Here is a 23646-nt window from a genome sequence, read left to right on the forward strand (position 1 = left end):
CTCCGAGGCGCTTTGCGACGGCGGCGCTTGGCGGCAGCTCGGAAGCGCTTGGCGGCCGCGAGCGGGTGTCGCGTGGGGCGCGCGCCGGCGTCTGAGGGGGGGCTGCGCGGAGAAACCGCCGCGTCCCCTCCCCCACCCCACCCCGTGAGGGGAGGCGGGCGGAGCGGGGCGCCCCAGGATGAAGCTGACCACCCAGGCCTACTGCAAGATGGTGCTGCACGGAGCCAAGTACCCGCACTGCGCCGTCAACGGGCTGCTGGTGGCCGAGAAGCCGCCGCCCGCGCCCCGCAGGGAGCCGCAGCCCCACGCCCTCTTCGTGGACTGCATCCCCCTCTTCCACGGCACCCTGGCCCTGGCGCCCATGCTGGAGGTGGCGCTGACGCTGGTAAGGGGCCTGTCGGCTCCCCGGGGGCGCTGGGCACGGGGGGGGGGGGAAACTGAGGCACCCGCGTCCGTGATTTCTGCCCCTCCCCCGCGTGTCAGAAAAGGGGCAGTTCCGGGCGTAGAGCCCAGGTGTGGAGAGACAAACCCCTCCTCCCCCCCCCCCCCCCCGGGAAAGGGAAAAGACTCGCCTGGGTGTCCGCACAAGCCTACCAAGACAGAAACCGCTTTACTGCACGGCCCCAAAACAAACAGCTCCTCAGAGGCCGCTTGGGGAATTCTGCTGTTAGCGACGTAATTATATCACCCTGGACTTCCTCGTGTAGACGGTCTGCGCTAGCTGAACAGACGCGGTGCTTTTCAGCTGGGGCAGTTTTCACCAGCCAAAAACTGTCGTGCGGCCAGGTAGAGCTGCCCGTTCTTTTTTCCTTTCCGCTTTCCCGCACGTATGGGGTGGGGGGGGGCAGGAGAGGGGAAATCACTGAAGCGGGTGCCTCAGTTACTTCACTTGTCTAGCACTCCAGGGCTGTGTCTACGCTGGCGGGTTCTTGCGCAAGAACAGCCGTTCTTCCGCAGAGCCTCCACACTGCCCGCCTGCTCTTGCGCAAGAAGATTGACAGTTCGGTGTCAGAAGACAGGGCTTCTTGCGCAAGCGCTATGCTCTTTTCTAACACGTGTACGCCGTTTTGCGCAAGAGGGCACTGTGGACGCACAGCAGGGGTTTCTTGCGCAAGAAAGCCCTATGGCTACAAGGTCCTTCAAAGCTTTCTTGCGCAAGAGAGCGTCCACACTGCCGTGGATGCTCTTGCGCAAAAGCACATGGTAGTGTGGACGTCTTCTTGCACAAGAGTCAGCCAGTGTAGACATAGCCCAAGAGAACTGTGAGGGCAAGAGAGAGACGCAGACTCTGCCTCGCCGAAGGGCTTGTGGTTTGGAGCTGTAGTAAGGTTTCCTACAGACAGATGCTCTACGCCTGTGGTGTCCAACATGTTAGCCACATGTGGCTATTTGGCTGGTTGAGTGTGACTAGTTGGCTTGAACAATGTGGCTATTTGGCCAGTTGTCTGTGACTGTTTCACTGTAGCAGTAACCACTATAGTGGCTACTGCGTCAGAACTGGTAGCTCTGTGCTGTCTGCACTACAGTTTTTGGCTGGTGAAAACAGCCCCAGCTGAGAAGTACAGCTTCTATTTTGCTAGTGTAGACTGTCTTTAAGAGGAAGTTCACAGTGATAGCAATATAATTATAACAGCATAATTCCCCAAATGGACACACTTATTCTAGTTTATGCCTTCCAAAGAGCTAGGAAACTGAAAAGGCAGGCAGAGGGTTATCCAGATATGTCTAGATTGCTTTAAAGTCACACCTTAGCTTTTACTGATTTAATTTTTCTATGTAGCTAATGGGGAGGAGGGATAGTTCAGTGGTTCGAGTATTGGCCTGCTAAATCCAGGTTCTAAGTTCAATCCTTGAGGGGGCCATTTGGGGATCTGGGGCAAATCTTAGGCATGGTACTTGGTTCTTCCATGAGGGCAGCAGACTGGACTCAATTACTTCTCAAGGTCCCATCCAGCTCTGTGAGGTAGGAAGATCTCCATATATTATTATTATTATAAGGTCTGCCCCCTAGACTAAGGGGTGGGGGGACTAGGCTTTTAAAAATGATGTTACCACCACTTAGTTTCCAGTGAAACATCTCTTACACATCTGAAGAAGTGGGCTGTGCCCACGAAAGCTCATGATACCATCTACATGTTTTGTTAGTCTTTAAAGTGCTACCAGACTATTTGTTGTTTTTTAAGTTTACCTCTTAAATTGGTTTACCTAGTCATGTTGTAAATAGGTGTTAAAATTTGTGTACACTATATGCTACAAATGGCATTTTAAATCAAGGTAGGTAATTCTTAGGGGCTGTGTCTAGACTACATGGCTCCATCGACGGAGCCATGTAGATTAGGGTTGTAGGCAAAGGGAAATGAAGCGGTGATTTAAATAATCGCCACTTCATTTAAATTTAAATGACTGCCACGCTGAGCCGACAAATAGCTGATCAGCTGTTTGTCGGCTCAGCGCGCTGGTCTGGACGCTCCGCGGTTGACATCAAAGCCCTTTGTCAACCACCCCGTTATTCCTCGTGGGATGAGGTTTACCGGGGCAGTCGGCAAAGGGCTTTGATGTCGACCGCGGAGCGTCTAGACTACCGCACTGAGCCAACAAACAGCTGATCAACTGTTTGTCGGCTCAGTGCAGCAGCCATTTAAATTTAAATGAAGCGGCGATTATTTAAATCGCCGCTTCATTTCCTTTTGCCCAATAAACAAATCTACATGGTTCCGTTGACGGAGCCATGTAGTGTAGACAGGGAGACAAGGACCGGGTTTTTTAGTGTGAAACAAGCTTTCAGTGTAGGGTATGTCTATATAACAAAAACAAAACATGCAGCACTCCAGCCTAAGCCTAAAAGTCCACACAGCTATGAATCAGCCTCACAGCTTGAGACAGCTGTCACAGGCAAGCTGTGGGCTTTTCTTTATTTTGTAAACATACCTGAAAGTGTCACAGCTGAAAGAAAGAAAGAAATAGAAAATAAGTAGTTGTTATAAATTGCAAGGGACCATTCAAGGGGAAGTGGCCAATATTATGGGGAAGGGAGTGAATGGGTTATACAGATTGGATTTGTGGTTTATTACAACAATCTCTCTATTCAGTCCATGTTTCTTAGTGTCTAGAAGAGTTATTAATTTGACCCATGCTCATCTTTTGAAGATGTTGTGTAGATTTCTTCTGAGGATGAGAAATGAGAGGTCAGATATAGAGTGATAGTTTTGTGAAATGTGTTCACACATAGGTGGTGTGGTTTTCTGTGTGAGTTTGAGAGTGTAGTGATTGACTCATTTCTTGCTTAATTGTTGAAGCACTTGGTACACTGCATGACAGGGTTACTCAACACATGGCCCATGTGGATTGGGCTTATGTGGGGCTCAAAATGTGGCCTGTGGGTGGGAACCAAAACAAAGAAGCAGTCCATTTAATGTCTTATGCATGTTGATATGCATTTTAGTAGTTAAATTCCTGGACTGTCATTGCTCATTAAAAGTGCTGTCATGTGGGTGGAAATTGGGAAATTGCATTTTATTAATATCAGCAGAACTTACTTAAATGGGGCCTGCGTGTTGTGTAGTCTTGCCTTATTCTTTGTATTAAAGCCCATTAGTGTGAAAGAAGCTATTTGCATGTATATGCAATCGCACTTAAGTTGCGGCCATCAGCATGTTTTTGTGAGTATCATTATGGCCCCCAGGGCTTCCAAAGTTGAGTAGCCCTACTGTGTGAGGTACATCATATGGTGTGATATGCATGTGTGGGACCCATGGATCTTGAAATATGTATTGTGAGTGGATGTTGATCATTGTAGTAAGGGAAATATATCTGCAGGTTTTGCAACTGTTGTTCTGACAGGGTCCACTGGCACTTTTGAGTTGCTGTGCTCTGATCTGTGGGGAAATTGTTTCTAATGATGAGACACAGTTCATAGGAATAGCTAGGCTTGCTGGGGGTGCAGGCTCTGCGTGGGTGGTAGGGTGCAGGAACAGGGTGGAGTTGCATGGTCTGGGCATGAGGGAGGGTGCGTAAGAAAGATGGGGGGAGCGTTTACCTTGCGCAGCTCATCAGACGCACATGACTCCATGCCTCCCACTGATCCCACTGGCTGCCATTCCAGTCAATGGGAGCAGTGGGGGAAAGTCTCCAGGCTAGTTCCCTGTGCTGCCATTTCCCCAGCCAGGAAGGAAGGGGTACAGCAGCATGCAGAGTCATTTTCTCTTCCCCAGCCAGGCCAGATCTGCGCCCCGCCCCCCCCCCCCCCCCAGTGAGGAACTAGCACTGGTGCTCCAGCCATTCTGGGAGACTGTGGGGCTGGGCTGGAGCATCTCCCTAGCTGGAGCAGCCCCTGCCGAGGGCAGGGAGGGTGCCCGGGCTTGCCGCAGATGGGGACTGCTGACCATAGCAGCCCATCCATGGCAGGACACCTGCAGGGCTGGAGCAATCCCCTACCTGCTAGGGATGTAAATGACTAGTCAACTATCTGATAAGCAAATGCTTATCGGATAGTCGATAGGGTAGTCAATCAGTGCGCACTGCTGCTTTGCAGTGCTGGGTGGAGCCCGGGATCAGCTGGGGACTCTCTGGTGGAGCCTGGGCTCCCTGCTGAGTGCCAGTTTTGAAATGTACAGGAGTCTCCATCAGGGGCTCTTGTGCATTTCAAAGAGGAAACACAGCATAGAGCCTGAGGCCAGCACGGGACTCTGAGTCCCGCACTGACCCCAGGCTCCATGCGGGTGCTTCCACTTTGAAATGCACAAGCACCCATATGGAGCTTGGAGTCAGCAGGACTTCTTGGGGGCTCTTGTACATTTCAAAGGCGGAACACGGAGGTACTTATCGACTAGTCGAGTAAGTAAATTAATTGAATAGTAAATTAATCACTAGTTAACATCCTTACTACCTGCAGCAGGTGGGGCTGCTTCAGCCCTCACCGGTTAATGGTTAACCAGAACTGGTAAGCAGCACATACAAAGGGTGATGCTTAAGTTAGCCTTTCATATCCCTGTTGAGGACCACTGCTTTAGAGTGTGTAAGACCTCCCAAGTGCAGTGGTGTGTTTTAATATTTGGCATGTATCTGAAGCATTGTTTTTCTAGAGTTAAGATTCTAAGCAGTTAGGAGAGGCCCTTGTTTTCTTATATCCTGATCCTACAATGCATAGCATGCAGGGAGATTGCTGTGGCCCCACTGAACACAGCTGACTTCAGTGGGTTTCCTATGTGGGCAAGTAGCTTCCAAGTTTTTTAACTAAACAAAACACCTATGAGCTTTATGGCTTAAAACCCTGAATTTGTAACCATGCTCTACATACAGGGACTGCTGTGCCAAACATTTTACTGTTTAAAGGTTTTTTATTTTGAGACCTGGGGAAAAGTGAGACACAGTGTAATTACAGGATTCAAGTACTTGAAAAGGCATAAGAATTGATGGAAGATTTTTTTTTTCAATCCAGAATTGGACCCTGACCATTAAGAGGTCCATGTGTGAAGCTCATTACAAAATCTGGATTTTAATCTTTACACGGCCAAAAAATTGAAATATTAGTATGTCATGTGACTTAAGAATCCTTAAAATCCTGAAATTATTGAATTTTTGCTACTTTTCATTTGTACTTTAGTTATAAATTTTTAAAATCAAAACACGTGAAATCTCTGACTTCCTCAGTGAATCAGTTTTTGCAAGCTCTAATATAAGATCATGAAGATGGGTTGCAAATTACAGGTCTTGAGCTCAAAGCCTTTTGCTCTGTCTGTGCACAGACTTAGTATTTGTGTAACTGCTCAGAGCTAACAATGTATTACTGTGGCTTTTTAAATGGAGGCTCTTTTGCATGTAATGTAGTAAAAGTGAATACAAGGGAAGCCCTGAGTTAAGGAGCCATCTTAAGTGAACAAATCAATGATGTTCATGCAGTAAAGGTTGATGTTCTTTTCCAGAAACAATTCGCTATCCAAAGCGTCTTGAAGCATTGGTTTAATTTAATGAGGAATGTATCTTTTTCAGGGCCTATTACAGATTGAACCTCTCCAGTCCAGTATCCTCAGAACCATAGTACTGTGGTGCCAAACCAGAGAATTTGTGGAACTGTGGGAGGTCAATATTGTCTAGCAGCATTACCAACTAGGGTTGTGAGTAGTCAACTACCTAATAAACATACTACATTTAAAGTGCAGAGCTACACAAGGGTTAGCTCCCAGAAGCAGCAAGAGCTGGGACTAAGCAGTCCCAGCTCACGCCAGCTCCGGGATCGCTGCGGCTCTGCCTTCCCTCCGCACCGCCCCCCCTCCTGCCCCTCATCATGGAGACGGTGCTAGGGGGTTCCTGCTTTATGCTGGCTTCTGCTATTTCCCCAATCCCATCCCCCACCCTGCTACCTCTTTATCAGAGGCAGCATGGGGGAGGTGAAGCAGGAGGCAGTGTTGTGGGGAGGTGGCTTAAAAGCCGGTTCCCTCATTACCATATCTGCGGGGCAGCGTGGGCGGGGCAGAAGAGGCAAAACCACAGCAGTCCATGGCAGTTCTTACTACATTTAAAATACAGAGCTACAGCGGCAGTAGTGAGTGCCCTCCCCTCCCCTTATTGACTAATCAAGTAGTTGATGGAAATTCCATTGACTACTCAATTAGCTAATTAACCATTCATTAACATCACTATTACCTACTAACATTGCCTTTGCTTACTGGGCTCTTAGAAGACATTTAGGGGTAAATTAGAGCTAAATAATAGCACAGAACACTGAGAGCCAGGACTGGTGGCTGTAAATAAACTTTGTGGTAAGTGAACATCTGACTAACTACAATCATGTCAGGCCGGAGACAAGAGAGGTTCAACCTGTACTATAAGCTCTTCCTGGGGATATATAATTACCATTGAGGTGAATGAACGGTTTGTCCGAATGAGGATTTTTAGTATTCGGTCCTCAGAGAACAAAAACTCCCATTGTTTTCTGAGTTATGCATGAGCATCAAATTGAGTTAATATTTTCCAAATACAATTCTTAGTTTAGAGGGTACATTTTCATTTGCAGTGCCAGCCTTGTTAATTAAAAAAAAAAAAGTTCTGAAAAAGAGTATTAAAGGAATACCAAAAAAAAAAAAAATCCTGTTGATATAAAAAGATACTTGAAATGATGTCCTAGCTCAGTTTCAAAGTACACATTGGGAAAGGAGTGTGTACTGAGCCAGTAGCTCCTGTGGTCACAACAGCTCTAATGGAAACATTCATAGTGTTTACAAAGCTTTTTCAGCAAGAGGATTGGAAGGAATAAAGTTTTACTGTTCTTAACTTGCACATTTGTTTTGAATTTGAAATCAAGGGTTTTTTTTTAAATACGTTACAAAAAGTTTCAGATACAGCCTTTGGCTCTCCCAGCCAGTTGTAGTTTTACAACCACATTTTCCTTTTGAAAAAAAAAACAACCTCTTTTTCCGGCTGCAATGCAGTTACTCTCCACTGACTGGTTGTACATGAGCATCAGAGAAACTGCCTATACACTCAGGCCTTGTCTGTACTTGCAGATCTCTTGAAATTCTCCATGATTACATTACTGTGGGTGCAGCTCCTCTGCTGGTAGCAATGATAGAAGCTCTGGGGGGAGACCCTTGGCAAGAGTAAGCTGATTTTAGTGGAGCTGTGACAAGCTGAGGATCTACCCGTTGGGGAGGGTGGGCAGTAAAATGGTGCTGGTTCGGAGGGTAAGCCCCTGGTAGGATGCTGCCACTATATTTACCTCTGCAGGTACTGGCAATCGCAGCTCCTGTTGGCCGCAGATTGCCATTCAGACCAATGGAAGCAGTACTGACTGGGACACAACTTCCTGCACCTCCCTTTGGCTGGGAACAGCAACCCGTGGCCAGCTGGAGCTGTGGTCACCCATACCTGTGGAGACACAGATATACAGTGGTGGGTGCCTGCCAGGGACTAACCTAGTGGACTGGATCCGACCTACGTCCACCCCTGCCCCTGGGTATACTGGTCACTAGCATTTTTACCTTTGTAGAGCACTTGGACATCCACAGGTGAAAAGCACTATAGAAGAGCTAGGTATTGGTATTTTTATCACTTGTCTCATGTTGGTCTGCTCTGATCAGACAAGGGGTAGAAACGTTGGTAGATGCTGGGGTTATCATTGGTGTTATCACCACAGTGATATTTAATGAACAGTGCTAGTGTAAATCTAGCAAAATGGCTGTTAAGTTCAAAGTTAATCTTTATTTTATAGGAAAAAAATGTTCACTGGCTGCAAGTTTACTTTAAAAAGGAAACAGTCAAATAATAAACTTGTTTTGAAATTGTTTTCACTAATGTAGACAGAAAAAATGTCAGACAACTGTAATTTTTAAATTGATAGTTTCCATTTTAAAGTAAATTTGTATCACGGTTGTTGGCTTCAGTGCCAATGTTTCAGTCCACTAGCAATTAAAACTGAAATCATAAACCCTTAAAATGGACTTTATAATTGCTTCAGTTAAGGGCCAACTGCTGTTTCAATGCCAGAAGATGACATTTTAATAAAACATATAAATCCGTGTCATCCCCTGTGGATGAGGGATTATTCACATGGCTTTTTGCTGCTTAGTTTAATACTGTAATTATTCTTCTAAGTATGAAACTGTTTTGATTTGCAGTATGTCAGAGTTCATCATCAGATATATTTTGGAATCCATTTTAATCAATCTGTTTAGGTTTTTAAACTGCATAGTAACTGGGAGAACCGCACTAGCTGTTTTCTCCACCTCCCACATTTTTGGATTATCCTAGCAGCCTAGCCTAATAGACTTAATTGTGAGCAAAAGGAATGGTAAATGTGTATTTTCAAAACTGCAGAGATGAAGGACCAAATTCTGACTTGATATATTTCTTTTTCCAGTTGTTTTTTCCTGCTTTACACAAGGCCTGAATTTGTCCTTTTCACTCAGATAACTATGTTGCTTTCGTAATTTTTTTTTTTTGTATTTGCATATGTGATGTTTTATTCATGGAACAAGGGAGTGTTATGATCTTCTAGTCCAGTGACTCTTAACTTTTCCAGTCTACTGTCCCCCTTTCAGGAGTCTAATTTGTCTTGTGTACCTCACTACTTGCTTACAAAATCAGACTTAAAAATATAGAAGTGTTGCAGAATGCTGTTATTGAAAAATCACCTACTTTCTCATTTTTACCATGTAATTATAAAATAAATCAATTGGAATATATATTGTACTTACATTTCAATGTATAATATATAGACCAGTATAAACTAGTCATTCTATGAAATTTTAGTTTGTACTGACTTCAGTATTGCTTTTTATGTAGCCTGATCTAAGACTGGGCAGTTGACATATCCCCTGCAAGACTTCTGTACTCTCCCATATACCCCTGATTGAGAACCACAGATCTCATACTTCCTCCTATATAATACAGGCCATAGAATTTAACTGAGTAATTCCTGCATCAAGCCTGTTTTGTGGTTGAACTACAGCATATTTTAGAAAGGTGTTCAATCTTGATTTAAAGACTTCAAGTGATGGAAAATCCACCTATCATCCTTTGGTAAATTGTTCTAATGTTTAATTACCCTCACAAGTGAACTATTAAGGAAAATAATCTTGTAATAATACAGATCTCTCTAGGAACAGGGATGAGTTAGAAGAATGAGACAGTGGTCGGAATTTCGTGTCATATCTTTCAATTCTAAAAATAAAGGCAGCAGTTGCTTTTTAAAATAAACCTTATACGATAATGTCAAAGTATATATTTTAACACTATGTGAATTTCTACTATTTTGAGCAAAATTGGTGCCATTATCTTGTGAAATGGGGTTATAGTCTCACATCCTGTACATTGTCCTACTTCCCATTGCCAACTACATGCTAGCAGAAAATAGCCAGAGACCTAAAATTCTAAGCTGGTGGTTACTGAAGACTCATCAGCACACATCCTGTTGTTTGAATTTCAGGCTGTACCTCACAGTTCCAATATCTTCTTGTTCTTCAATATAATTTCATTAGTGCTTTATATATTTATTCCTTAATACTTGTTTCTTCCTGTGTTGTAGCTAAGAATATTAGCATTTGGACAATGTTATTAGCAATTAGCTTTAATTGCCATTTTAACCTCAGGAAAGAGGTATCCCTGTTGGTAGTTTCGTGTGATTTTTTTTTTTTTTCTGGGTTTATAATCCTTTAAATTACTCTTTCAGATTGATTCTTGGTGCAAAGAGAATAGTTACGTGATCGCTGGATATTACCAGGCTAACGAGCGCATGAAAGATGCCAGGTGTGTAGCTGTAATATCTCCTCCTGTTTACACACTCATGCTACACTTCACAATTATTTTTGTTGGAATAGTTCACACACAATCTGTGAATGTTGTTTGACTTTGACAACTGTCATATGGTCACTGTTGGATATCTGTGAAATGTCTTTTGTGTAGTCTCAAACCTCAGTTTTTCCAGAATTATTCCTATATTTTAAATGTTATAGAATATAACATTTGGATGTTCCAGTGATTGCTAGCCAATTTAACTAGATAGTAGGGAAATCACTAGAATTCACAGATGTATTTACTTGAATCTGTTCATGAATCTATAGATCTTTGGGGAACTCATTTTTGAAGTGATTTAATTCGTATCACATTATTTAATTTCCTTTTTAAATGAATCTCTTTGCTACTTAGGCTGTGTTTAGACTACTGGCTTCTTTTGGAAGAAGCGTTTTTCGGAAGAGATCTTCCAAATGAACTTCTTCCAAAAGAGCATCCACACTGCAAAAGTGCATTGAAAAAGTGATCTGCTTTTTCGAAAGAGCGTCCAGACTGAATAGATGCTCTCTCGCATGTAAGCTGTGATTGCTGTGGATGGAATGGCCACCAGGGCACCTGTGCTTTTTACTCTTCGTCTTCTTCCAAAAGAACTCCCTCTTTCCTGTCCACACATGCCTTTTTGCAAAAGTGCTCTTTCACAAAAAGGCTTCTTCCTCATAAAATGAGGATTACCAATGCCAGAAAAACCCCTCTGTTCTTTCGATTTTTCTTGCGGAAGAACACAATTACAGTGTGGACATTCCTCAAGTTTTAAAACTGTAGTGTAGACATACCCTTAAAGCACATCTAGACTACCTGCAGCTTCTGAAAGATATGCAAATTAGGCACAGATTTGCATATCTTCTTCCGATCCCTTTTTTGGAAGAGGTTTTTTTTGGGGGGAAAACAACAGTCTAGGTGGGGTTTTTCGCGCAAAATCCCCCCCCCCCTTTTTTTAAAGAACCCTTATTCCTCAAAAAATGAGGTTTATAGGGTTCTTTCATAAACCCCCATCTAGACTTTTTTGAAAAAACCTCTTCCAAAAAAGGGATTGGAAGAAGATATACAAATCCATGCCTAATTTGCATATCTTTCAGATGCTGCGGGTAGTCTAGACGTAGCCTTAGTCATGGAATTGTCTTGCAATGGTATACCGTATAAGTAGAGCACAGACATAATTTCTTACTCATTACTTGCCCCAAGAAAACTCTTTCTTAACAAGTTGTAAAATTTTCAAAATCAGCAGTTATTTAGGAATCTGAATCCCAGTGAAAGTCAGTGGGATTTAATAATGCACTTTTGAAAATAGAATTTAGGCTTTTAATTCACTCATGCTTGTTTTTGTAAATTTTACCCAAAATGCACTCACTATAAATTAACTATAGCATTTTAACTCCTATGTTAAAATCCTTTTTTAAAAGAAAAGTCCACTATAAATGTTGTACTGCATAGACTCTTTTCAGAGGGATAAGGCAAAACGCTACATTTATTGGTAATGCATATAGCAATCAACATTTATCATATGCATATGATATATTACACTCACACACAAGCACACTCTGTCTTGGTTGTTACCAATAGTTATTCCCCCTAACTGCACTGGTCAGGTGAGTTAGATGGGGAGAGGTGGAGCTGGGGTTCTGCTGATGCGGATCAGTGCTCCAATGGTGACAAGACAAAAACCCGGGGTCCTCCTGCAAGGTAATTTTGATTATAGTAGCTCCCCTCTCATTCAAATCTACTATCTTATGCATATGCAAAATCTGTGAGAGTCATCCTATGCAGGGCTTGACAAATCCAGTCGCCCGTTCACCGGCGGTTGGCGCATGTGCGGTGCTGGTCTCGCGCCTGCGCAATGCGGGGCTGGCGAGTGATTTTTGTCGGGATCATTGAGCCCTGATCATATGCATATGCAGTTAGTCATCTATGGCGCCTTCTTCTGGGTGTTGTCTCAATGCTGCCCCATTCATCTCCAAAGAGGGTGCTTCCAAAAGCAGGCACTTGCTGCTGACTCCCAAGGAATCCATATGTCCAATCTCCTCCTTGGATCTGGCTTCCATCCCATCCTCTCTCCAACCATTTCAAGGGCCTGGAGGTGCTTACCTTCCTCGCCTTATCCAGGCAGTCCCCAGGTTACGTACAAGATAGGGACTGTAGGTTTGTACTTAAGTCGAATTTGTACTTGTTGGAACTGGCATCCAGATTCAGCCGCTGCTGAAACTGACCAGCAGCTGACTACAGGAAGCCCGAGGCAGAGTTTTTCTGCCCCGGGCTTCCTGGAATCAGCTGCTGATCAGTTTCAACAGCAGCTGAATCTGGACGCCTGGGACAGAGCAGCTGGGGCGCTGCTGGGTAGGTCTCCGCAGCGCCGCACCTCAGCGCTGCGGGGACCAACCCGGCAGCACCCCAGCTGCTCTGCCCCAGGAGTCCCCAAGTCAGCTGCTGCTGAAACTGATCAGCGGCTGATTCCAGGAAGCCCGGGGCAGAGCAACTCTGCCTCGGGCTTCCTGTAGTCAGCCGCTGGTCAGTTTCAGCAGCGGCTGACTTGGGGACTCCTGGGGCAGAGCAGCTGGGGTGCTGCCAGGTTGGTCCAGTAGCGCCAAAGAGCGGCGCTGCGGGACCAACCGGCAGCGCCCCAGCTGCTCTGCCCCAGGAGTCCCGAGAAAAGCCTGGTTTGCTGGGGGGGAGCTCCCCCCCCCCCAGCAGACCATGGAGACGCGGGTGGTGGGACCGAGACGCGCCGCGGTCCTGCCGCCCGGGTCCGACGCGGAGCAGCTTTTCTCGCCCTGGAGGACGAGGGTGGCAGGACCTCGACGCGTCTGGGCGGTCCCGCCGCCCGCATCCTCCGGGGCGAGAAAAGCCCGGTTCGTAAGTGCGGATCCGACATAAGTCGGATCCGCGTAACTCGGGGACTGCCTGTAATTCTGTTTTCCCGCTCATTAATTCAGCTAATTAAATAACCAATAAAAGTCATCCTAAGGGACTGTATTTTAAGTTTACAAATGTATCCTGAATATTTTTTTCTTCCCATATTATATCATTAAGCATATCCAGTAGTAACACTAATTAGAGAACATAAATTTTTTCATTTTAAATCAATATTAACATATTGTTCTAAGTAAAACATTTTAATTTATTCAGGCAATTTTGTTGGCACAATCTTTTCTGGTCTTGAGGGATATCTCCAAATAAAAATTCTCATGTCTCTGAAGCTATCACAGGAGTTGAGAATTTACCATTTTATCAGTGATGATTTAGATGCAAAGATTTTCTTTGAAATCTACTAATTATAACAAATTTGGGAAGGAAGGGGAAAGATTTACTTTCACAGTACTTTAATACTATGTGTGCTCGTGCATATGGCTTGCTAGAGGCGCTATACGTTTTTGGAGATGTTGCTGTTGACCTTCACATTGTCAAGATTGAATCTGCTGAAAAATGCCATAAGTTGTGATGTATTTTTCTGATAATAGCCACAGTCTGGAACATTTTAAGAACTTGCAGAGGTATTTTTGACCACTTAATTGAAATGCGTACACACGCATGTTTGCACTCAGCACAGCTTTATTTAGGGTAAATTCAGCTGTGATCAGATTTTTCTCTACCAAAACTAAAGGAGAAGCAAACACAGGACACTGTAACTGAATTGCAGAGTGACCTGAAGAGAATAAAGCAGCAATTGCTGTAGGCCAGTGTTTCTGAACCTTTTTTTATAAGGTACCCCTTTTTCAAAACAAAAAAATTTAAGTACCCCCAGTACCTACAATTTTTAGACACACAACATTTTTTTTAACATTGCAACACATTTATTTAAACAACTTAGTCATAGCCAGGCAAGTGATGACATTTTTGGGTGTAAAAAGTACAAAAATAATAAAGCGCTGTAAAACTTAAAACAAAAATTCAGTTTTCTTCAAATTTCAGTTGTGTTGATGTACTCCCCAGACTTCTCTCGAGTACCCCTAAGAGTACTCCTGCCACTGGTTGAGAAACACTGCTGTAGGCAGTGAGGGGAGATTTGAAACTATTAAATGTTAAATCTCTAAATGTAGGGCGAAAGAAAGAAATAGCAGATCTACAAAACAGTTACATTCCTCCACAGCCTAAATAGACACAGTTATCCCATCAAAGTGAGTTTTTCATCTGAACACTATTTTAATGCTACTTGTTCCATGTAGCCAGGCACTCAAGATACTGCAGAGAAATTGTGCATTTGGAATGTTGAGAATGAGGGTAAAGCCGTGGTCACCAACCAGTCGATCACAATCTACTGGTCGATCACGAGGCCTCGACCAGTCGATCGCAAGGTGTTCTGGGCTCCCCATTTCCCCTCACACCCAAGAAGCCCCACTACCTACCTTGAGCAACAATGAAGGTAGTGGCAGCTTCCCGCAGGGTGGACGGAAGTCCTACAGCTGCGCGTCACTTCCGGGGGTTCCGGAAATGCACTAGCTACTTCCTTGCCCCAGCTCCCTGGCGTTCTGGGAACTTACCAAGTAAGTCCCCAGAGGCGCGCGCTGGGTCTTCCCTTCTCTGCGGGAGGGGGGGGGTCAGGCCCGGAGGCAGAGCGCAACGGGCTTCCCTGCTCCGCAGGAGGGGGGAGGAGTGAGGCCCGGCGGAGGCACGCGATGGGGCTTCCTTCCTCTGCGGGGCGCGGGGAGGGATTGGCCCCAGAGGGAGTGCGCAACGGAGGCTTCCCTGCTCAGTGGAAGGAGGGAGTCAGGCCCGGCAGAGGCACACGATGGCGCTTCCCTCCAAGGCTGGTGTAGGGGACTCCCTGCCCCCGAACCTTGTCCCCGCCCTCCTTCTCCCCCCCCCCCCCCGTTCCCTCTCCCCTGCCCCCAGCCACAGAACTCTGTCCCCCTGCCCCCCTCTGCAGAAATCTGCCCCCCTGGCACCCTGCCCCCTGCTGCAGAAACCAGTCCCCATTGGCACCCTGCCCCTTACTGCAGAAACCTGTTCCCCTGCCCCCCCTCTGCAGAAACCTGTCGCCCCCCCCCCAGCACCCTGCCCCCTGCTGAAGAAACCTGTCGCCCCCCCGGCACCCTGTCCCCTTCTGCAGAAACCTGTCCCCCGCTGGCACTCTGCCCCCTGCTGCGGAAACCTGGCCTCCTGACACCCTGTTTCCTCTCTCCTGCCCCTGCTGGCACCCTGTTTCCTGCCCCAGCACTCACTAGCACCCTCCCCAGTACCATGTCCCCTGCTCCCATCTTATTTTTCTGTGGGTCAGTGACCCCTGACTTAAGAAAGGTTCCCTGCCCTTCTCATAAATAAAGACAATGCAGAAACTTTTTGTGTTTGACATAGTATTTTATTTAAAAATGAAGCCTGGCCAACAAACCCCCAATTGGGGCCACGCCCCCATCTGGCCACAACCACTCCTGCACTCCCCCTTCCTCCAGACCCTAGATCTGAGCCTATCATACACTGGGACCCGCTGCCCTGAGCCCCTCACATACCCCAACCCAAATTCCTGCACCCTCACATCCACAAGCCTGTGGCTTGCTTAGTGCCCCAACACTGCCTGGCCTGGAGCCCCCTCCCAGAGCCAACATCTCCTTCTCCACCTCCTCCTGCATCCAGATTTCCTCCCAGAGCTTGCACCTCTCACCCCTTCCAACACCCAAATCCCTCATTCCCACCCCAGAGCCTACATATCCTGTCTCAACCCAGCGAAGGTACAGCCAGACTGCAGGAGTTTTTCAGGATTCTGGAGATATCTCAGAAACACTCTTCCGCATCTAGGGATGCATTTGTTCTTCCACTTTTTTTAGTGGAGGAGCAAACATGCTCTTTAGGTCACCCCTATATTCCTTTTTCCATGAGGAATAAGGGGGCGTCCCAACGAAGGGGTTTTTCTGACATTTGGTCCAGTCTACACAGGCCAAATGTTGGGAAAACCTCTTCCTACAGAAGAATTGGAAAAAAAAGCAGCAGTATAAGGATTGGGGATAGCAAGTGGTGGAGAGGAGGAGAATAGAGAGGGCGAGGCTTCAAGGAAGGGGAAGGGCGGTAGATCTTGGCTTGGTCTGTCACTTAAAAAGTGATCTTGGGTGTAAAAAGGTTGGAGACCACTGGGGTAAGGTGATATACAAAAGGATCTGTAGTAGAAGTTTCCCACATAATGGAAGTTTAAGGATCACTATTCCTGGCTTATTATTTAGAACAAAGTAAATCCATTAAAGACTTCTACAAAACAAAGAGGAGCACATAACTTAGATCAGGGTGGGGAACCTATTTTGGGTTGGGGGTCGCTGACCCACAGAAAAAATCAGTCAGGGGCCACATACAAGTGAGGAGCCCCTGACTGAGGAGAAAGACACTCCCCACATTCCCATTACATACCAGAGCCTAGAGGGGCCCAGGCTAGTAGATTTTGTGTGCTCCAGCCCAATGGGTGGATGGCGGGGTGGGGTTAGAGCACCAGCACAGGCTCCCCAATGCTGAGCCTAAAGGGCCAGATCCAGGTAAGCTGGGGGCCACATATGGCCCCTAAGCCTGAGGTTCCCCACCACTGGCTTAGATCTTCCAAGAAAATGTGATTTATATGCACTTGTATAATTTGGAGGAATATTAGGCACATATTCACTTTAAATTTATGAATTTGTTGGCCAAGATAATACCCTTGCACCACATAGTGACTGTCACCGTTAGCATCTTGTAAAAAAAATCAAGATATCCACTGAATAGTGGGCCTGGGTATTGAATCAGTTTGAGATATAGATGGGGGAGCAAATTTAGAAATCTCCGTCTCCAAGAGTTTGGAAAAGGAGCAAAAGATAGCCATGATATTCCTGAGCTGGTGGGAGGGTTTGGAGGATGCAAACTGGTGGATCCACATGAAGTTTGGTGGACCCACATGAAGTTTGAGTAGGCATTTACTGCAGAAAAATGGAAATGTAGGGCTGGAAAAGATCTCGGGAAGTCAAGTCTTGCTGAATGTTCTGAGAGAGGCCCAAATACACCAGTCAAGAATAGTTTACGTATTTATCTAGTCTGTTGTTAAAAAACCTTCAGTGCTTGGGATTCCTTTGGAAGCCTATTCCAGAGTTTACCTACCCTCATCGTTAGAAATATTTAAATCTCCCTTGCTACAGATTAAGCCCATTATTTTTTGTTGTGCCTTAGGTGGTTATGTAGAACAATTGATCCCTGTGGGTACGTCTACACTGCATCCCTAGTTCGGACTAGGGATGCAAATGGAGACGACCGAAGTAGTTAATGAAGCAGGGATTTAAATATCCCGCGCTTCATTAACATGATCTCGCCGGCGCGTTAGTTCGAATCACAGCTGATTCGAACCAGGAAGTGCACGCCGGGACGCGTTAGTTCGGACTAAAGCCCTTAGTCCAAACTAACATTACTCCTCAAAAAATGAGGAGTAACATTAGTTCGGACTAAGGGCTTTAGTCTAAACTAACGCGTCCTGGCGCGCACTTCCTGGTTCGAATCAGCTGTGAGTCGAACTAGCGCGCCGGCGAGATCATGTTAATGAAGCGCGGGATATTTAAATCCCCGCTTCATTAACTACTTCGGTCGTCTCCATTTGCATCCCTAGTCTGAACTAGGGATGCAGTGTAGACGTACCCTGTCTTCTTTATAACATCCCTTAAGTATCTGAAGGGTTGTCCTATCATCAAGTCCACCTCAGACTCCTCCTCCTTCGCCCCTCCCCCACCCCAATCTAAACTTGCTCAGATTTTTAAATGTTTCCTCATAGGTCAGGTTTTCTAAAACTTTTTATCATGTCTATTGATCTCCTCTGGACAATCTCCAGATTGTCCACTTCTTTCCTAAAGTGTAGCACCCAGAATTGGATACTGTACTCCAGCTAAGACCTCACCAGTGCTGAACAGTGTTGGGCAGTTACTTCCCTTGTCTTACATAGCATAGGACACTTCTTTTTCACAACTACATCCCATTGTCAACTAATATTTCATTTATGATCCACAATAAACCCACATGCTTTTCAGCAGTATTGCCGTGTAGACAGTTATTCTTCATTTTGTAGTTGTGCATTTGATTTTTCCTTCCTGAGTGCTACTACTTCACTTATCTTTATTAAATTAAATCTGATTGAATGCAGACCATTTCTCCAAATTATCAATGTTCTCTTGAATTCTAATTCTGTCCTCCAAAGTGCTTTGACTCCCTCCAAGTTTGGTGTCACCTGCAGACATTCTAAGCATACTCTGTACTCTAGTATCCAAGTCATTAATGAAGACACTAAATAGAACCAGATCCAGAACTAACCCATTTGGGACTCCACTAGAGAAACCTTCACAGTTTGACAGCAAACCATTGCTATTGGTGTACAGTCTTCCAACCCGTTATGTCACCTACCTTATGATGCTTTCATTTAGATTGCATTTTCCTGATTTGCTCTTGAGAATGTCATATGTGACTAGCAAAAGCCTTATGAAAATCAATGTATGTCATGTCTATGCTGGAACACAGTTAAGATATAGATCATGTCTAAAAGAGAGATACTTTTGTGTTTTCTTAGCCTTCTGACTTAGATCAAGTATAGTATCAGTTTAATATTTTGTTTACTACCCTGTTTTTGTCATGTCTCTTCTCATCCCTATTTCCTGCTGGTTTCAGCTGAAATCTATAGTACAACTAACTTGACCTTCTTCTGTAGTCCAAACCAGGTTGCTGAAAAGGTAGCCTCCAGGATTGCAGAGGGCTTTAATGACCCAGCACTCATAATGGTATATAATTTCATTTCTCTCTTTTCTGATTTTAATCACAATATTGGAATGAGCATTTAAATCTAACTTCTTGGCTCTGTTACGAGTAATGTGATGATTAACTTGCTGAGTCGTCAGAGTGCCTTGTGGGGACTCCTTGCAGAGTATTCAAGCCATCTCTTTGGCCCACAGAACTGTGTTGCTGTGTTCTAAGGGGAGCCTACTTCTGGCCCTCCTCGGTCATGGGAAGATTTGCTGCGGTCTGGCTGGGGGGAGTAAAAGAGGTGTATTCTTCCAAAGCCTTTCATGATATAATGGCTTACATTCTCAGTGGGGCAACAGCAGCAATGGGCTACAGTGGAATGCTAGTGGTTTAAATAAAACCACTTTAGAGCGTTTAAAAATTGGCACTTCAAAAGCAGCAATGAGATGAAAGAGTGGGTGGATTAATGGAGGTGAATGGAAGATGCTGTTATGTGCAAAACCACACTATCATTTTTATACCACCTCTTTATTTGAGATCTTGAAGGAAAGAATATGATTTGTTCTTTTGCATGTTAGGTGGATAACACAAAATTTACGATGGAGTGCATAGAACCTGCCATTCACGTGTATGAGCATCATGAAAACAAATGGAGATGCAAAGACCCACATTTGTGAGTAATATGTTTGTATCTACGCTAGGGATGTTAATTATCGGTTAAATGAATAGTTGAGTAACCTCATGAATTCTTTTATCGGTTAGTCGACTATTCTATAGTCCCCAAAGGTGGGGCCAGCAGCCACTGTCTCGAGGCAGCAGCACGAGGTGCCATGCAGGAGCTGGTCTACAGCAGCATGGGATGGCAGCAGCCCCTGTCCATGGAGGGTCTGAGCTCCCAGACCCAGCACGAGCTGGAACTGAGCCAGGCTGCCTGCCTGTCTGGCTCCTAATACACTTTAAATGCAGAGCCGCAGCAGGGGTAGGTCCCAGACCCAATGTGAGCCAGGACTGAGCTGGGCTACTGGCCAGCCTGCTAAAAAAATTAGTGGTGGGCAGGGAAGGGAGAGGAAAATGCGTGTCATCAATAGCATTAACCTATAAGCTTTTGCTTATCAATTAATTGGTTAATCAACTATACTATTACATCCCTAGTCTAGGTTGTGATCAAAAGATGTTTCTTTGTGTTATATATGGAGCAAAATTGTCATCTTACACTTGAACAACATAATATATAGAATGTCTTTGAAAACTGGCAGTAATTGACCATGCTTTGGAAACACTTTGTTTTTCATAATGTTGACAGATAACATTTAGCGTATAAAAACAAAACTCTTGTCAGTATTCTGCCTTCTCATCTATAGCCATGTTGCATCGTGCAATGGCTTATTTTCTAACTGAAAGATCTGATGGAGATTATTTTCCTTGTGGGACTAATAATACCTTGTTATTTTAATGTTCTAGTGATTATTGTGAAGACTGGTCTGAAGCCCAGAGGATCGCTGCATCTCTCTTGGACAGCAAATCCTATGAAACCCTTGTGGATTTCGATAATCACCTAGATGACATCCGGAATGACTGGACAAACCCAGAGATCAACAAAGCTGTCCTACACCTATGTTAGGGAGGCTTCTACTGACTGATTTATGGGCATTTCCACTATGCTGAAGATACTTTAAAAAATATTTTTGATTATAAATAGAAATATATTCAGAACCACCTGAGGAACGCCAACAGATTAAAAAAGTGGCATGTCACTTGGAAAAGGTAACATGCCCATAAGCAGTCAAATCTTTTTAATGAGAATCCTTAGAAGAAATACAAACTGTCAGTTAACAGCCATCCTTGTGGATTCCTTCCCAATTGTAGTGATTATTGCTATAACCTTTAAAACCAGAACTGCTTCTGTTTGTCCAAATTGTTCATATTAAAAAGTTTTGACTAACCTTTTATAATCTTTAGAGAGAATAATTTTTAAAGATTTATGACACATCTTTCAAAAATGAATCTTGTCCTTAGATGAGATGGTTTTTAAATTCATTAAGACGTGTGTGTGTAAACAAAATCCAGTGGTTACTGGTGTTTTGACCTAGTTCTTAACTGGCATTATATTGATGCAGTAGAATAATGCTAACTACTAAAGATTATACACTGTGCACATATTGTATTTGTTCTGCAGAAGTTTAGCATATCATAGCTGCAGAATAATAAATCCCGAAAGCAATATTCCCAAATGCTGCAGAGATTCCCAACCATGCTGGAACTACAACCTCAGTTGTTGCCTAAGAAATAGTTCTAGCCACAGTTTAAAACAAATCTTAACTCTATGGTCTGTGAAAAGGATTTAGAGCACATTAATGGTTTTGACTCAACGGCAAGGCTCTGTAAGAGTTGAAAAAACAAAGAGTAAAATGCCATCTTGATTATTTAAACAGATGCTCATAATTCTGAGCTGATTCGCACACTGTCCATTCAGATAGTCCTGAAATGTAAATTAAAAGCAACTGATCAGTCTTTAGCATATGGATCAAAGAAACCTTGAAACACTCTAGTTTGTCTTAAATCTATCTTTCTAATTAGTATCTGTTTCTAACAAAAGTTCACCAGTTGATGGGGACCCTTTATAGCAGAATTTCCTTTGTCATTTTTATATGTATTATTTTGTACCAGGTATCCCAAAGGCATTATACCTTACTTTCTGTTTTTCTTTTAACTATGTTACTATAGAACTTGTAACAACTTAACCTGGTGTACCTAATGAAAGGATTAATTTTATATCATTCAACACTTTCTAACAGTAACAGCAAATGGAAGGACAATGCTTTAGCTGACCAACTGCTATTGTAGCTTGTCCCCCACCACTTGAAAATAAACTTGATGATGTGGGGAATGTCAGTCAGATATTTTGTGGCATCTTTGGTGGGGTTGGGTGAGGAGAGAGGAGGTAGGGAGGAGAGGGGAACACAAGATAAGTAGATTGTCATTGGCTGCATAGTAAGGTTAGAGCATAAATTTGTCTGACCTTGAAAGACCTGAATTCAAGTCTTAATTAGATCAGAAATGAAGAGAATTTGGTGTTTTGTTCATAATAGGTATTTAGTACACACATAAGTTGCAGCATAGTTTGTTCAAAGTCTTTTCCTAGGTTCCCTGCCAAAAAAAAAAAAACCCTTTCACAATGATTCAGATGCTGTATTTTTTTTTTTTATTTATTGAAGCCTGATCTGGTTTTGAAACGTGCCCAAAAAGTAAGGGATGAGATTTTTCAAAACCACTCTTAAGTTGACCTAGCTGTGCTCCTATGTAAGTCACTGGGAGTTTTACCATTGTTTTCAATGGGATCAGAATTAAGACCAAAATCCCACTCTAAAGTAATAGTTGTGAATGAGGCTTACAGAAATTAGTGCTCCCTTTATTTCAGAGTAATAAAGTACTTTAGAGAAGGATGAAGCAGACAATTGGGGAAGTAAAATGCTGAATGGGTCATTGCTGAACAGGTGAGACTGTAATCCAGTTGACAACCTGCGAAACGTATTTCAGGTGCTGCACTCCCACAGATCTAAATGTACTCACCAGTGGGAAGTTCCCAGCAGTACACATACAGAAGAAACATTTCCAATCATGCATATTGTATAAACAGAACTTTTCAAGATGTTTGCAGAACATAAGGCAAAGCTTAGCCTGTTCTTTCCGGAACAGAAGATGTTGTTTGCTCCTTTTTGACCCGCATGGTTAAGTCAAAGTTTGTGGCCCTGTAATCGATCCACATGGGAGCAGAACTTGATGATAGTTGGGTGTTTCTTTGATGTGGTTTTCTTTATTTACAAAGAGTGTCTAAAGAGGTGGGCAATAAGCAGACCACGGGCCGGATGTGGTTCACCTGGGTGAGCCCCTGCCGTGCTGCGATATGCTTTATTTATCTGCATGTCTGTAGGTACGGCCCCTTGCAGCTCTTTATGAACACTATACAGGACTACGTAGCACTTTAAAGACTAACAAAATGGTTTATTATAAATATTATAATAAACTATCTTGTTAGTCTTTAAAGTGCTACATAGTCCTGTATTTTGTTTCAGCTACACCAGACTAACATGGCTACATTTCTATCACTATTCTTTATGACCACTGTTTGTCATTCTTGGCCAACGAGACCTGTGGGACGCGATGGCCTGGCCTGCACTGCTTCCCGCAGCTCCCATTGGTAGGGAACGGTTAACTGGGGCCACTAGGAGCTGTGAGCAGCCATATCTGCAAAGGCCCAGGTAAATAAAGTATCTGGCAGCCTGCCAGAGGCTAACCCTGGTGAACCGCATTTGGCCTGTGGTCAGCTTATTGCAGATCTCTGATGTACAAAGTGCTGTGTCTGAATGCTGGTGGCATCAGATAACAGGAAACTAGCTTCTTTTGCTCACCACTCCAAGAGCAATCTTTTCACCCTGCCCTCCTGATTCTCAAAAAAGTTCTCTGGGTCCAGCCACATACTTTTAGCTGCTTCTTTAGTCCATCTCAGTCTGTCCTCAATTTGTGTGTGTGATCTCCTGCCAGTACACGTAGGGTCACCCTATCTAGTCAAGCAATCTACCCATGTGGTGCTGATCCTGTTAGACTTCACTTTAAGAGTGGCCTCATAACTGTGTCTCACACCTGACTTAAACAGGGGACTCACTTGTTCAGAGATCAGTTTAGAGGTTGTAACTGAACATAACA

General features: G+C 44.2%; 1 protein-coding gene across 1 annotated transcript; it reads left to right on the plus strand.

Annotated features, from left to right (window-relative positions):
- The first annotated feature begins 6 nt into the window (after window positions 1–6).
- EMC8 (ER membrane protein complex subunit 8) lies at window positions 7–21834 on the plus strand. The gene is made up of 5 exons (XM_075939952.2): window positions 7–385; window positions 10166–10242; window positions 18911–18980; window positions 19521–19615; window positions 20404–21834. Exons 1-5 carry the CDS (start codon window positions 179–181, stop codon window positions 20561–20563), a joined length of 609 nt encoding a protein of 202 aa, XP_075796067.1. The 5' UTR covers window positions 7–178; the 3' UTR covers window positions 20564–21834.
- Window positions 21835–23646: the final 1812 nt, after the last annotated feature.

Source organism: Pelodiscus sinensis, chromosome 12 (genome assembly GCF_052426305.1).
Source record: "Pelodiscus sinensis isolate ZL-2025 chromosome 12, ASM5242630v1, whole genome shotgun sequence".
NCBI lineage: Eukaryota > Metazoa > Chordata > Testudines > Trionychidae > Pelodiscus > Pelodiscus sinensis.